This window comes from Chroicocephalus ridibundus, chromosome 14 (assembly GCF_963924245.1).
Source record: "Chroicocephalus ridibundus chromosome 14, bChrRid1.1, whole genome shotgun sequence".
Lineage (NCBI taxonomy): Eukaryota > Metazoa > Chordata > Aves > Charadriiformes > Laridae > Chroicocephalus > Chroicocephalus ridibundus.
The window spans coordinates 3,889,359-3,904,227 of record NC_086297.1 but is presented as its reverse complement, the minus strand read 5'-3'; the positions used below and the strand labels follow the sequence as shown (position 1 = coordinate 3,904,227).

At 62.4% G+C, this 14,869-nt stretch overlaps 1 protein-coding gene across 10 annotated transcripts in view; it reads left to right on the top strand.

Annotated features, from left to right (window-relative positions):
* BAIAP2 (BAR/IMD domain containing adaptor protein 2) overlaps positions 1 to 14,442 on the top strand; it is a 46,407-nt gene extending 31,965 nt beyond the window's left edge. Inside the window, exons 7-16 of one of the 10 annotated variants that reach the window (XM_063352107.1) lie at positions 1,774 to 1,926; positions 4,127 to 4,354; positions 5,533 to 5,734; positions 6,204 to 6,405; positions 6,515 to 6,583; positions 6,840 to 7,002; positions 7,271 to 7,369; positions 8,816 to 8,850; positions 11,434 to 11,481; positions 13,840 to 14,442. In XM_063352107.1, the coding sequence (XP_063208177.1) occupies positions 1,774 to 1,926; positions 4,127 to 4,354; positions 5,533 to 5,734; positions 6,204 to 6,405; positions 6,515 to 6,583; positions 6,840 to 7,002; positions 7,271 to 7,369; positions 8,816 to 8,850; positions 11,434 to 11,461 (1,179 nt within the window). In that variant the 3' untranslated portion in view covers positions 11,462 to 11,481; positions 13,840 to 14,442. Of the gene's footprint in view, positions 1 to 1,773; positions 1,927 to 4,126; positions 4,355 to 5,532; positions 5,735 to 6,203; positions 6,406 to 6,514; positions 6,584 to 6,839; positions 7,003 to 7,270; positions 7,370 to 8,815; positions 8,851 to 9,472; positions 10,758 to 11,381; positions 11,482 to 13,839 lie in introns of those variants that run through there. The other 9 variants (XM_063352105.1, XM_063352110.1, XM_063352112.1 and 6 more) reach the window with 9 other exon arrangements.
* The last annotated feature ends 427 nt before the right edge of the window (positions 14,443 to 14,869 follow it).

Below are 14,869 nucleotides of genomic sequence, written 5' to 3'. Positions count from 1 at the left end.
CTTCACTTGGGGGTGATGCAAATACCTCCATTATTTCTGCATCTACACCCAACGGCATCAACTCAGCTACCTTCGTTTATTTCTGTTCCTTAAACATGGGCGTTTGCGCTGGATTTTCTCATTTTGGGGAGGGGAAAAAAACTCTCCTTGAAACAGGGTTGTTGGTTGCAAACTGGGTTTTTACCCATTTCTCGCTGAGCCCCTTCCCCCAACCCGTGTTGGTGCCTGTGGGGAGACCCAAAACGTGCTGGGTCCCGCGGGAAGGAGCTCTGCGTGGGGCTTGCTCCGGAGGGAGGGCACTCCGAGCGGGCTGGGGGAGCAGCAGGAGCTCCAGCTCTGAAATAAGCCCCCTTTGAAGTCTGGGATGTCACTTAATCTCACCGCTTTGTTGAGGTTTGTTCCATTTTATGTGTCTGCTAATAAATATTGTAGCGTGCTAAAAATAACCGTTAAACATGAGGAAAGAAGTAAAGCTGCTTTGGGCCCAGAATTTCCAGTTTAATTCCCTTCTTAGGGAAGCTCAGACTTTATGAAACTGGTTTAGCAGTGCCTGGTCCCCACGGCTGCTTGTGGCTTTTCGGTGTGGTGCTGCCATCCCGGGGAAGAGCCGGCGGCGACGAGGCGTTGCAGGGCAGGACAGCGATGGGTGGGAGAGATGCCCCTCTTGGAGGCTTGGTGGGCGATCTCCCGGTGCCACATCAAGGGTGGAAGCTCCTTGCGGAGGAGCTGGGGACATCCTGAGGACATTGAGGGAGGAGAAAGTGGCTGTTTTCAGGGCGATGGGGACATCAGGGATGCTGATGGTGTGGCCCAGGAGCAGCTCTGTGGCACCCAGCGTTGCTCTGAAGCCCTCCCGGGTGCCACGTTGGCATCGCAGGGGTCAGCCTGAGTGGCCGGGTTACCCCGCTCAGCCCCGGCTGCTGCTCCCATGCCCCGTATGACGCTGGCAAAGCCCCGCGTGGCCCAGCCGTGCTGGCAGAAGTTCTGTTGGTAGAGCAGGAGCCGGTGCCAGCAGAGGAGCCTCCTGCTGCTGCGTCTGCGGCGTCTCCGCCTGGCGCTGGCAGGGGCCCCGGCATCTGCGCAGCCCCGGGGTTGCGGCATCGAGGAGCGGCCACCCCGGCAGTCCCCTCGCTGCTTGCGGCCGGGCAGGGAGTGCTGTGCCAGCGTGCAGCACTGCCCCGGCACAGTCCCCGTGTCCCCCGCACCGCTTACCCTGCGGCTGACCGGCAAATGCAAACTGAAAGCGCTGCTGGTAGTTTCAGCATTGGCGATGGTTCACGTGTGGCCCCCGGCTCGCGGCGGCACAGCCCTGCCCGTCCTCGCAGGCAGCGGTGATTCGGCAGAGGGGGTGCCGGAGGTGTTCAGCCTGGGCGGTTTGTGCGCTGCGGTGGCTGGCTGGGACAGGCAGGGGGCTGCGGGGGCTGTTGCCAGCCCTGGGCGGTCGGGGCCAGAGCCTCGGCGGGGCTGTGGTGCCCGTTTGGTGAGAGGGCGGCTGCTCGCGGTACAGCTCGTCCCGCCGCCCGCGCGGCTGCCAGCCCACGCGTGAGTCAGCGCCTCTGCGTGGGGGGGCTCCGATGAGTAAGGGCGGGTTGGAGGGGCCGCGCAGGCACACGTGTGCCTGTCCTCTGCTGGGGGGCCTCCCTGCAAGCCCCCCAGCCGCCCCATGGCTGCACCGCTGGCCCCTCTCCGGAGGATGCCGCAGCATCCCCTGCCCCGCGCTCGGTGGGCGAAGCGGTGAAGGCAGCCATCTCTCTGCTCCTCTTCCTCTTCTAGTACATCGAAGCCATCAGCAACAAGCAAGGCGAGCTGGAAAACTATGTCTCCGACGGCTACAAGACGGCCCTTACGGAAGAGAGGAGACGGTTCTGCTTCCTGGTAGAGAAACAGTGCGCGGTAGCGAAGAGCGCGATCACCTACCACGCCAAGGTGAGTCGGTCCCACCGGAGATGCCAGTCTCTGCGGGTCCCCAGCACCGGGTGGCTGCTCCTGTCACGAGCCATTGCCTATGGAGCAGGCTGAGATCCTGAAAGCCGCAGCTGGTGCAGCCCCTGCGGCTCGGGGGGCAGAAGTTGGGAGGCTATACCAGTGGGTCACCCATGGACAAGGTACCCTGAGAGTGTTCCTGGGCTGGGAGAGGCGGAGCTGTGCGCCCTGAGGAGGGGGCTCATCTCCCGTGGGTGCTGCTCTGCGTTTCAAAGCAGCTTCTGGCTGCAGGAGCTGGATGGGACCAACGGCGCTTTGCTGGCGTGGCGGGGGTGAGGGCAGAGCCTGGCAGCGCATCCCACCCTCTGGCTCGCCCGGGCGGTGCCGGCCCCTGCGTGGTGCGACTTCACTGGCGTGAAAGAGCTCGCGGTGGGTGGACGGGGCTGAGTTTACCTCTCCTGCGTGTCGTGGTCACCGCGGTCTGAGGGCTCTGCCCCGGCTGAGGCTGGTCAGGGTCCTGCCGCATCAGCTGGCGAGTTGCAAAAGCAGAAGAAACGCAAAGCAGCGACGTTCCCGCTCGGAGTCGGAGCAGCGCTGCCCGCCTGGCAAAGCTCACCCCAGCCTTGGCCTTACCCCTGGCCTTAGCAAAGGTGGGGATTAAACTGGAGACAAACCTGTGCTCCAGACCCCTCTTGCCCCTTTCTGGGCAGCCCACATCCCCTGGGCCGGGGGCTGGAGCTGCTGCCCGCCAGCCTGGAGAGCGGCGGCCCCCTGCGCTGGTCCGGAGTGGAATCCATCCGGATGAGGGCTGGGAACACCAGCACTGCTCCCGCAGCCTCCTGCTCCCGTTCTGGTTGTTCCCCACCGCCACCCCCTGTCGCTCACAGCACCCATCTGTCACCGCCGCGCTTGGCACCGAGGAGCAGGAGAAGGAGCTTGGATTAGTCAGTGCAGTCCTCGGCCTGTGGGCTGCATCCATGCTTGGCATGTGCGAACTCCTGCTGTAGTGCAGGAGGGGAAAAATCCCCCCCGGGGGTGGGGGGTCAGCAGGCACAAGGGTGCCGGCACCTGCAGCGTGGCTGCAGCACGGTGGAACGAAAAGCTTCTTGCAGCAGCAGCACACGGAGGGTGATTTTCTTGCAAGAAGGACTTTGCAGGTGGCAGGTTCAGAGCGCAGTGGGCGTACGTGTGATGTGGGCGCCCGGCCCCGCACCAGCCTGGCAGCCGGCGTGGGCTTTGCCGGCTAAAAACGCCGTCCCGCTGCTGCCTGCAGCTCCCGCAGGATGCTGGCAGCAGCCGTGGTCTGGGTGGCGAGGCTGCGCCTCGGCTGGGGCCCATCGTGGGGAAATGTTCTGGGACTCTGAAATTGGCTTTAGAGCGTTTTTTTTTGACAGTGGGGACTAAGTTGTCTGCAGATGAGACCGGCTGCGAAGCCATGCAGAGGTGTCGGGTCCCCTCCTGGCTCTGCTGCGGGGTGAGCCGATGAGCACGCTAGCCATCGGGCTGCCCAGAGCCGCCCCTCCGCTGCTCTTCACGGCATGGGTTTAGGCGGGGGGTCTGCGTGTGGTTGGCTGGGAATGACCTCGGGGTGGTTTAAGACATCTCCTCCCTTGGAGAGTCACACGACGGGATGCTCGCTCTCATGGCGAGGGTGTGTTAGCTGAATAAGGGCAAGTTTAGCTCCATCTTTTTTTCCCCCTCCTTGGCTCGGAGCGCGGCGGTGGATGGCTGCGGGTCCTGCCTGCGGGCAGGGAACAGCAGGGTTTGGGTGATGGGCCCACAGCCCCAAGCGCAAGGCTCACCCCTGGGGACGGAGTACGGGCTCTGCCCTGCAGAGCCTTTGGTTGGGTTTTGTTTCTCCGCTCGGTCGAGCGGTGCTGTTCCCCGAGGAGCCCAGCGCCCTGCCCGGCTTCCTACGGCCCCTCTGCTCTTGGAGCTGCCCCAGGGGTGTCTCAGAATAAGCTGGGGAGATGAATTACCTTCTCTTTCCCTCCTTTCCATTTGTCATGACACCCTCCTGGCTCAGCTGCCATCACAGCCTGGAAGCGGTAAGTCCCCGTTTTTTATCTCGTGCGTGCCATGCCCAGAGGAGTTGATGGATCTTGTGGCCGGGATCCTCACGGTGCTGCCCAGGGAGGGGTGCAGAGCCGGGTGGCTTTTCTTACACCCCTGTGCCCTCACACCTCGTTTTTCTCTGTTGCAGGGGAAGGAGATGCTGACGCAGAAGCTGCCACTGTGGCAGCAGTCCTGCTCGGATCCCAACAAGATCCCGGACCGCGCTATACAGCTGATGCAGCAGATGGCTGCCAGCAGCAATGGCACCATAATGCCCAGCCCTCTGTCTACATCCAAATCCAACCTCATCATCTCTGACCCCATCCCTGGTGCCAAACCTCTCCCTGTCCCCCCGGAGCTGGCACCTTTTGTAGGAGTAAGTATCTCCGTGGTGGAAGTTGTCCTGCCCTTCCGAGCAAAGCTGGAGGGACGAGCCCAGGCCGGTGTCACCGTTGTCCTCAGCAAGTTGCCTTTTGACGGACTGTCATTCATCATAGAATCGCAGAATGGTTTGGGTTGGAAGGGACCTTAAAGATCATCTCGTTCCAGCCCCCTGCCCTGTGCAGGGACACCTCCCACCAGCCCAGGTTGCTCCAAGCCCCGTCCAACCTGGCCTTGAACCCCTCCAGGGATGGGGCAGCCACAGCTTCTTTGGGCAACCTGGGCCAGGGTCCCACCACCCCCATAGTGAAAAATTTCTCCCTGAGATCTCATCTAAATCTACCCTCCTCTAGTTTGAAGCCCCTGATCCCGAGTCCCTCCCCAGCTTTCCTGGAGCCCCTTTTGGGACTGGAAAGGGGCTGGAAGGTCTCCCTGGAGCCTTCTCATCTCCAGGCTGAACCCCCCCAGCTCTCTCAGCCTGTCCTCACAGCAGAGGGGCTCCAGCCCTCCCAGCATCTCCGGGGCCTCCTCTGGCCCCGCTCCAACAGCTCCATGTCCTTCTGCTGTTGGTGCCCCAGAGCTGGAGGCAGCACTGCGGGGGGGTCTCCCAGAGCGCAGCAGAGGGGCAGAATCACTCCCTTGACCTGCACAGGGATGGTCCCATGGCAACGCATACACGCGCCGCTCTGGGACGCGGGAAGGAGCCTGGCATGGGGATGGGCAGCCTGTTGCATCCCACCCCGCCTGGGTTGCTGAGCTCTGGAGGAGCAGGAGCTCCTGGGCCAGGGATTTGGGGAACCCACGAGCTGGGCTCGCCTGGCCAGGCTCGTCCCAGTCAGGCTGGTCCCAGAGCTGTGAGGCTGTGACCCATGGGATGAAAAGACCCCTCAGAAATGGATCTCCCCCCTGAAGTGGGGGCACGAGCTGAGCAGTAGATCCCAGGAGTGGTCTATCAGGTGCAAGGCAGCTTGGAGCAGTAAAATACTGTAGAGGTGAGCCCACTGCTCCCTCCAGAGCAGTTTGTCTCAGGTGGGGAGCTACACCCAACAGGCTGAAGCTCTGCTCCGCTGCGAACCGCCTTCCCTGGAGCTGCGTCCCGCTGCGGGGGCTGCGCTGGGATGCCCTAGTGAAGATGTTCCCCGTCTTCCCCCCCCTCCTCTCCTCTTTCCGTAGCGCATGTCGGCACAGGAGGCCATGCCGGTGATGAACGGAGTCTCAGGCCCAGACAGTGACGGGTACAACCACTGGTCTGAGATGAAGCCAGCACAGCCCAAATCTTTATCTCCTCCCCAGCCTCAGAAGCAGCTGAGTGACTCTTACTCCAATACACTCCCAGTTCGCAAAAACGTGCCACCGAAAAACAGCTACGCATCAGGTGAGGCTCCATCCTCCGCTCCGGGGGGGCTCCTGGGGTGCCAGGGTGCTGGCTGTGCCAGTCGCAGCCGCGGTGAGCGGGGTCGTTGGGGATGCTGGTGCGGGGGGGGGGCAGTGACCAGCAGCATCTCTCCGGTGTCAAGTGCTACTGGTGCCTGTGGATCAGGTGTTAGGAAATGAGCGGAGCCGGGTTTTCGGCTGGGTGGGCTTTCAACCCGTGGGCAAGATTTCCCGGAGGGAAAATCGTGAGGAATCTCACACAGGGAGGCTGCTCCCTTTGCCGTGGACAGCGTGTGATGCCAAGACCAGCGGTCAGATCCTGCACCTTATTAGGGGGGAAGGTTCGAGTCAAAAACTGAACGTTTTATTGGCACCTGGGGTAAAATAAGCAAGGTCAGGGACCTGCCCGTGCCTGGGTTTGGCGCGGAGTGAAGGACCTGGGGCACTCCTTGGTCTCTGTCTCCCACCAGCCGAAAACAAGACGCTGCCGCGCTCCAGCTCCATGGCCGCAGGGCTCGAGAGGAACGGCAGGACGCGGGTGCAGGCCATTTTCTCTCACGCTGCCGGAGATAACAGCACCCTCCTGAGCTTCAAGGAGGGTGACCTCATCACGCTGCTGGTGCCGGAGGCCAGGGACGGCTGGCACTACGGAGAGAGCGAGAAAACAAAAATGTGAGTGCCGTGGCCATCCCCGTGAACTGCTGGACCCCGGGTGCGGCCTCTCCGGGGTCCTCCATGAATAAACGCAGGTTTGGCTTCATCCCCTGCCTTTGCCTTTCAGGAGGGGCTGGTTTCCTTTCTCCTACACGCGAGTCCTCGACAGCGATGGCAGCGAGCGGGTCCATGCGAGGTAGGAGCATCGTGCTGGGTGCCGTGCCGGGTGGGTCCCTGCTCCCTTCCCAAAGCAGGGTTGTGGGCTTGGGAAGGGAACGCTCCGCTTCCCCCGGACACGATGCCTGTCCTTAGGAATAGCGCCCAGCACAGGCGGGTGGCACCTGGCTCGGGGGGAGGTTTGGCCGTGGGGTGGACGGGCAACCTGGGGGTCTCAGCCTGGGGTGGGCTGGTGCTGATGGCTCTGCTCTGGCTCCCCCCTTCCCCCCCAGCAGCCTGCAGCAAGGGAAGAGCAGCAGCACCGGCAACCTGCTGGACAAAGACGACATCGCCATCCCGCCGCCCGACTACGGCATGGCCTCCCAGGCCTTCCCGGCGCAAGGCGTCAACACCTTCAAGCAGAGGCCGTACAGCGTGGCCGTGCCCGCCTTCTCCCAGGTGAGCCCGCGGGGCAGCGGGGGCTTCTCTCGCTTCGGGGTGGGGGGGATTTTTTTTTTTTTTTTTTTTTTTTTATTTTTATATATAACCGGGAGATGCTTGAGCCAAAGCCTCTGCGGTGACCGGGGTGTCTGCGGCGTCTCCGTCCCGCCTGCGGTTTTAAAGCAGGAGAATGAAATGTGTTAAAGCGCGTTCTCGGTCTTGGCGTGGTGCAGACCGCGTGGCGGGGCAGGAGGGCTGCTCTCCAACCTCTCTTCGTTGTTTGTAGGACTACCTAATGCCCTATGGGTGTGCAATTAAAGACTATTCCAGTGGCCTCTGCCAACCACCCTCCGCTCACTACAAGCCTTACACTAGGTCGACCGCTGTAAGTCCGAACGCACACAATGTTTCCCTTGGGATTTACGAGCAGTTTGGCTGTTTTTGCCTGGGGACCCGTGTGCCTTGCCCATGGCCTCGTCTCCTGCTGAGCATCTCTCCTGGGGAGAAGGGACGGGGGATGCAGGGAGGCAGCGGGAGAGGAGAGCAGCGGACGGGGAGGACCGGCCAATTTGGCGGAACGGGCAAGGCACAGGGAGCCAGTGGCACAAAACGGCACCGTAAACCCCCAAAGGACAACACTTGCCAACTCCATGGGAGCCTCCCACCAGAAACAGGCTGTTCACAGGCAGCTGGAAGCGTTTTCTCTGGCACGTGCCAATTCAAGCCGGAGACGGTCCCGTGGGGACACCGGGGTGAGTGGGGCTGGGGCAGACCCTCTCCAGGTCTCCCCGCTCCAGCGGTTGTCCAAACCAAGCTCGGGGCCTCTCAGATAAGGAGTTGGGGAGGATGCATGTGTGGATGAGATCAGCTTAACCCAGGAGCCACTGGCATGGTGGGATGAGCCATGTTGCCTTCCCCAGGGCGCTTGGCACATGCTGGCATGTAGGGAGAGGATGAGGAGAGGGAGCGGTGGCCGTGTGGCACCTGACCCTTTGGCTGGGCGCTCCAGAGGGGCGGCAGCTCCAGCCGGGGTCTGGCCCCTCTGCAGGAGACGGGACAAGCGCAGCCCCACTTGCCGTTTGCTGGGTTTTCCCAGCAGGGTTTGCTGCTGGATTTGGGGTTTCCTGGTTGGGAATGTTCCTAGGACGAGGGGAATGTGGGTCAATGATCCCTGGTGTGTGGCCAGCTTGGACACCACCAACTCCCAGTCCTTCCTGGAGCAGTCCCGTGTTTGTCATGGAGAGCAGAGCTGCTCCGTGGCCATATCCCAGGGCAGGTCCTCGCCCGGGGAGTGACATCCTCAAGGGACATCCTCTGAGCCCGGTCCCTGTCTGCTCCTTGGACCCCTGCAGTCCTTCCCTGCTGCAAACGCCGTTCGGTACCGGCTACAGGAGAAAATGGTCCAAAACCCTGTGGGTTTCTGGTGGGAGTTAATACAGACAAACACCACTTTCCACAGAACATCTCACTGGTGTCTCTCAGACCTGCGTGATCCCTTTCTGGGTGTCTCATATCTCAAAAGTGGCTGGAGCTCTGTGCCACAGTGGGGCTGGGCAGAGCAGACCGGAGATCTCCCGGCTCTCGCTTTCCCTTGTCTCGCCAGAATAAAGTCCTGCTCCGAAGAGAGTGGTGCAACTTTACTCTCCGCTGTCTAAATCCCATTTAAATCACCTCCATATCTCCCTTTCCTCTCCAAATGCATTGGCTCTCAGCCCCGGCATCCCTGGGTCCCGATGCACTTTGGTCTGTTCGTGTGACCCCCCCAGTGGCACCTGAGCGGGCACAGCCGCGTCCCCCACCCTCACCGTGCTTCCTCCCCTCCTCTCCGCAGGGTCTCGACGACTACGGGACGAGGTCCGTCAGCAGGTAAGACTTCGCCTTCCTGTCACGTTACCTGAAAGTGAACTGTTGGTGTTGGCTCTGGGCGAAGCCGTGGTGCCGTGTCCCCATGGGGGTACCCGCACAGGCTCCCCGGGGGACAGGCAGTGGCTGGGATGGGGCCGTGCGGTGGGGGACGCGGTGCGGGGTCTCGTCTGTGAGCTCGAAGGGACCCAGCACCTCCTGGGGAGAGCAGGTCCCAGGGCCAGCCCCTGCGTCCCCGACGTCGCACCCCGCCGGGGCTTTTGCATCTCCTGAGAGAGTCGCATCTCCCCACCCTCGTCTGGGCTCGTGCCCGGGTAGCGAGGGAGAGTGTGCGCTCTCGGGCTCTTTCCCACCCGGCAGCTCCTCCATCCCCGTTCCCTCTGCCTTGGAGCCGCCCCGTGTCTCGTTGTTGGGGGTAACCCCCAAACCCACAGGCACGGGCTGCGAGCAAAGCGGTGCCAGGCAGGGGCCGAGCTGGCCGCCCCGCTCCGTGGCAGGGGTGCGGTGCTGCTGCCGGTCCCCGTGTCGCCGTGCCGGGGAGCCGGGCTCCTGGGCGCCGTGTTGCCCCGCGGCGCGCGCCGGCAGTCCCGGCCACTCTGGCAGTCTCCTGTGCTTTGTTCCGCAGCGGCAGTGGCAGTTTGGTATCAACAGTGTGAGGACACCTTGGCTAGCGGCGGCCCCTTGCTGCTTGGAAGAGCTTTCTGCTTCTTTCCTCCCTTTTTTTTTTTCTTTCCCCCTCGTTTCTCTTTCTCTACTTCTTTTGGATTTTAAACTCTTGTGATCTTCAAGGAAACCATGGTGCTTCTCCACCCCTCCCCGGTGTTCACAGTGCCCTTGTTTCTGAAGCCTTTTCAGAGCAGAAACTGCCGATCGGTCTGTGCTCGCTTTGAAGCAGCCTGGATGCAGTTTACACTTTAGTGGGACCCACTTTTTGTACTCCTGTGTGAATGTTAGCGATGCACTATCCCTCCTCGGGGGCTGCGTGCCAGCCGCCTCGCACGAGCCTGGACAAAAACTCCCAGACTGGAACAAATATGCATGGCCTCTGGTGTCCGTACTGTTACCGAGCATCCGGGATGCCCGTGCCCGGGATGCCGTTCCCACGGGGGGGGCAGCAGCCCCGCGTGTCCCCCCCCCTCGGCCCGATCCGCTTCCACCCAACCGCCCACCACGGTGGCTTTGGGCGAAGCGGATGGTGCAGAGCCCCCGCCCCGGGGAAAGGGCTGCTTCTGCGCTGGGGTCCCGCCGGCCGTGGGGTGCAGCCGGCAGCCCCCCTGGAAGGGTTATTCCTGGTTGTTTTATAAATATATATATATATATATTTTTTGTAGCAAGGTATTGTTACCTCATGTTAGTGCTGGGGGCTGGCGCGGAGCCATCCGAGGATGCTCTCGCATCCCTAAACGGGGTTTGACGAGGCAGCCCCCGTGCTGCACCGGCGGCTCGGCAGCGCCCGGGGGTCTCCCAGCCCGGGCTGGGTCGGTGCTCGGGGTCCCGCTTCCGCAGCCGAGCCCGGCCGTCGCCCTTCCAGTGCCCGTGGCCATCTCCACCGCAAAGCTGTCCACGCTTTCTTTTTCTGATGTGATTTTTAGAACCTCTTACATTGCCTGTTTACTAAGACATTGCTGGCAATACAGACACACACACGGACAAGTTTTTGTTTTATATACTCGCCTATGGGCGTATTGTAACAAGACCCTCCTGCATTGATGTCCTAATTTTGCTAAAGATTTTTAACCCAGGATATTTCATGCTGAATGACTGAGTGTAGAGGGGGGGAAAAAAAATCCCAGCCTAGCAAAGCCTGTACGGAGATTGTAAAGTGCTGAAAAATCCTTTTTTAAAAGCCAGAGAGAAATGTGCCCTGTACTGAGTTATTGTTTGAATAAAAGTTTTATTTATTGCATTGAGCTGGGCCTCGGTGTCTTTTTCGGCTGCCGTGCCTGTGTGCTGCCCATCACCGCCTGCATCGCCCATTGCACATTGCCATGACTTCTTTTTTTTCCCCCCTCATCTCCATCCCCTCGGCATTAGGGTGCCGCCAGCCCGCGCTCGGGCCCTGCAGGCTCTAAACAGCTTTGCTGAGCGGGAGCAGCGAAAACTGTTTAAGGGCCGGGTCCCCCCTCCCTGTGCATCCCCGGGGGATGCTGCTGCCGCCGCCGCTTGCTGCATGCCCGGGCTGCGGCTGCGCTTTCCCGGCTTGGCGGCGGTGGGAAAGCGGCGATGGCCAGGGCCGGGGGAAGGAAGCCGCCCCCCTCCCTTCCGTAGCCCCCGCCATGCCCAGCCTCTCCTCTCTGCAGGTGGCTCCCGCCGCCCGGGCTGGCCGTGCCCTTCCTTCCCCTCCTCGCAGGGAGCCGGCGGGCAGCACCAGCAACTCAATAAACACCACTTTTCCTCCTTTTTCTTCTTTTTCCTCCTGCTTCCTCTGCCTGGAGGTGCTGCGTGCGGTGCAGCCGGCGGGCTCTCGCGCCGGGGTGGCCGCCGGCTCGTAGCCCGGTTCCTCTCCTTAACCAACACCTTCTGTTCCCATCAAGGGGTCGGAGCGCGTCCTGGTGTCCTCCAACCTGCCTTCTCTTTCCCTTGCAGCCCCGATGTTGAAGTGGCCAGGTTTTGAGGTGCCCCTGCCCGTAGTTAGTAAGTTGACGGTCTCGGGGGGCCGAGCCCTGGGTGTGCTGGCGCTGGGCAGCGGGTGGCAGCCGCGGGGCTGCGTGGGGACGGTGCCACCGCTCTGCTTCATCCCCCTGCACCCGGCCGAGCGCGTCCCCTCCCTCGCTCACCGCTTGTCCCCATCCCGGTGGCGGGAGCTCTGGGTCTGACCGCGCTGCATCCGCACGGCTCCTCGCACCGCACCGCCAGCACGCCGGGCAGCCGCTGGGGCCGTGCTTCCCCCGGGGACACTGAGCTGCTGCCCCTGCTCCTGCTGCTTCCCCTGCTCCCCATAACCAGCCTCTTTGGTTGTAGGTCTCCGGTGTCCGTGGTCCCACGTCGCCGTCCCCAGCCCTCTCCCGTGGGACAGAGCAGATCCACACTAATGTCAAGTTTTTTGAGCAGCTTCTTTTGCTTGTAGACCATCCTGGGGACACATCCCCACCCCAGCCGGGGCCCCAGGGCAGGGATGGAGCCGAGACCCCCGTCGCCAGCATTGCAGAGCCCAGGAGAGCCCTTTCCCTCTTTCTCTTTGATCCGTGAGCTGGTTTTCCCGCGGCTGCTGGAGCTGCAGGCTGCCGTCCCAATGGCTCTCCTCTGCCAGAACAAAAATAGTTAAATAATAACCCCTGGTGACTCATCAAAGCAACCTTTCCTCTCCCTCCAGTCCTGAGAATCTATTTTGGCATCCTGGGAGGAAAAGTGATCTAAGAATCTGCATTAATTAGGTGGGAAATTAATTACCCTATTTTTAAGCAAAAGCTATTTATCTTTTGAGGAAAGCGAGAGCGCACGTGGAGAGGTGAGGGATGGCAGGGGGCAGGGGAGGCAGCGAGTGTCCTTCCCAGGGGGACTGAGCCCCTTCCTCCTGCCCCACGGGAGGTGGCCGGGGGTGTCCCAAAGCTGCCGGCGTCCAGGCAGAGGTAGCTGGTAACCAGGGCCGCTCCTAGAGTGGGTTAACCCCACGGTCATGTTTGTCTTGGTAATATGTTACAGGCGCCCCATATCTGGGGATGGCAGGGCTGTACCCGTGGGGGTGACCTGCCGGTGGCCCAGCCGTGGGACCCGGCGTGCGGGGATGTGGCAGCGCCGGGGCCGAGTGGGGCTCGCTGCCGCAGCCGCACGGCCATTGCCTCCGTTTGCAGGAAGGAGAGGGTTCGTGCAGCTCCCTGGGGGAGGGCTGGGGCAGAGGAAGGGCTGGCGGCAGGCAGGAGAGGCAGGGGCTGTGGGGGGCTGCAGGCAGGAGAGGTGGGGGACGGGGGGTGCAGGGTGGGCAGGGGCTGCAGGGGGGCTCTGCGGCTCCCTTGGCCGCTGTGCCCGGTCCAGGCTTGACCCATTTGGCTCTGGGTAGCCCAGGGTGGCCGTGCACCATGGGCAGTCAGTGGTGTCCCCATGGCTGCCTGCACCCCCCCCTCTGGGTGATACATCCTGCCCGTCCTGCCAGCAGGGGACGGGGGGGACCTCCTCGGGGCAGGTGAGGGTGCTCCCCGTGTCACAGCAGCCCTTATCCCCTGTCCCGGCCGCAGGACCTGTGCATGCTAGGGCTGCGCATTTGCAGACGCTGTGCACAGCAATGGGCTGGCCACGGGAAGCGCTGCCATCGCTGGTGGCAGTGGGACAGCACTGGGGACACCCCAGGTAGGTAAAAGCCCGGCTCAGCCCGTCGGCTCGCTGGGCCAGGCTGCCGGGAGCTGGGCTCTGCTGGGGCTCGCGGCCCTGCCAAGCTCCTCCGGGCGCCCTTCCTCTCCCCACACTCTGCCTCTCGGGTATTCAGCTGCTTTAAAGGATCCCCAGCCAACACGGAGCTGCAAGCTCTGCTCTTGGCCGGGGGGGGCCCCACGCATCCCCTGGCAGACAGGGAGCCATAGCCCCCCCGTTCCCCCGCAGCGGCACGGTGCGGAGCCGGGCGATCTCGGGGTGCTCCTGTGTGTGGTAACGGCTCGAGCCCAGCCTGGGGGACTGGAGCAGCTTCTCCATCCCTGCCCCCCCCCCCCAACTTTGGCAGCCCCAGCTTTAGGCCTGCTGGAAGGCGAGGTGGGAGAACATCCCACGCGCCGGCTCCTCTCTTACATCCACCACGGCTGTAACTGAGAAAGAAGCGGAGGAGTGGGGGGCAGCTCGGCCCCAGGGCAGAGCATTTCCAGCTTTAACCCCTTCCCAAATGCTGCTGACCCCGGGCGGGTGGAGGGGACGGGGCTGGTGGCAGCCGGCGGAGCTTCCCTGGCTCTGCAGCAAAAGCTTTTGGGGGTCCCGCCCGGTGGCTGCTCACTGTGCCGGTGCCCTGTCCTCGCCGGCCCCGCTGCCGCCATCCCTCCTGCTGAACTCTGCCTTCCTCTTTCTCTGCAGAAACCCCTTTGCCAACGTCCAGCTGAAGCCAACAGTGACGAACGACCGCTCGGCTCCGCTCATCAGCTGATCCGGGACCCCCGGTGCCCGCCGTGCCGCGCGGCGCTCGCCGCCTCCTCCTCCTCGCCGCTGCATGTCCAGCTTTCCAGGACTTCATTTTTAGGCGAAGTTTATTTAATCCTGCTACTTCGAAAGCCAAAGGCTAAAGCTAGTGCCCTAGTTCTCACTTCTCTAGACCCAGCTCATTCCCCTGGGTGGCAGAGGGTCACACCGCTGCCCCATCACCTCTCCTGTGCCCGCACAGAACTAGTGCGATGGCAGTCCCCTGCGTGCTCCCAGCGTGTCCCATAGCCGGGTTTGCTTCTAGGCTTAGCAGCAGCTCGCCAGGGTTGGGAGAACGGCCTCGGCTGGAAAACGGCTCTCCAGCGGCTCGCACGGGGTGGGACGGCAATGGCAGAGGGGAGACACTCCCCCACTGCCCCCTGCCCGGCCGGGAGGGACCCCTGGGACAGGCAGGGTAGCCCAGATCGCCCGTGTGAGCCATGGGGGTGCTGGGAGCTGTAGGCAGCTCCCAGGCTCCTGCGAGACCCCGGCCGCCCACCCTGGGCTGGAGGCAGTGGGATGCCGGCACTGCAGCCCCCGCGGGGACGGGGACGGCTCCGCTCCCAGAGCTCCTGCAGGGCCGGGTCTCTGTATATAGTAGGGTATTACGGTACTGCTGTAAAATATAAGCTAGAAAACACACTTTTGGAGGCGAGGGCTCTGTTTAAGCGTGCCTTGGGGTGCCCAGCGGTTGAAGGGGGGGGCTCCCCTCAGACAGGCTCTCCAGTCCAGACCTCTTGCTTGGCTGCTTGCTCTTCCTCTATTACTAGGGCTGCATGAGAGAAAGAGATAGATAGAGATAAATATAAATATATACACTTGCTAAACTTATTGTCGGGGTTTGTGCCCCAGAGCGAGCCGGCTCCTGGGCCGTTCCTGCAGCTCCCGGCTGCTGCCGGTCGCACCCCTGCTACGGACACGGGGAGAA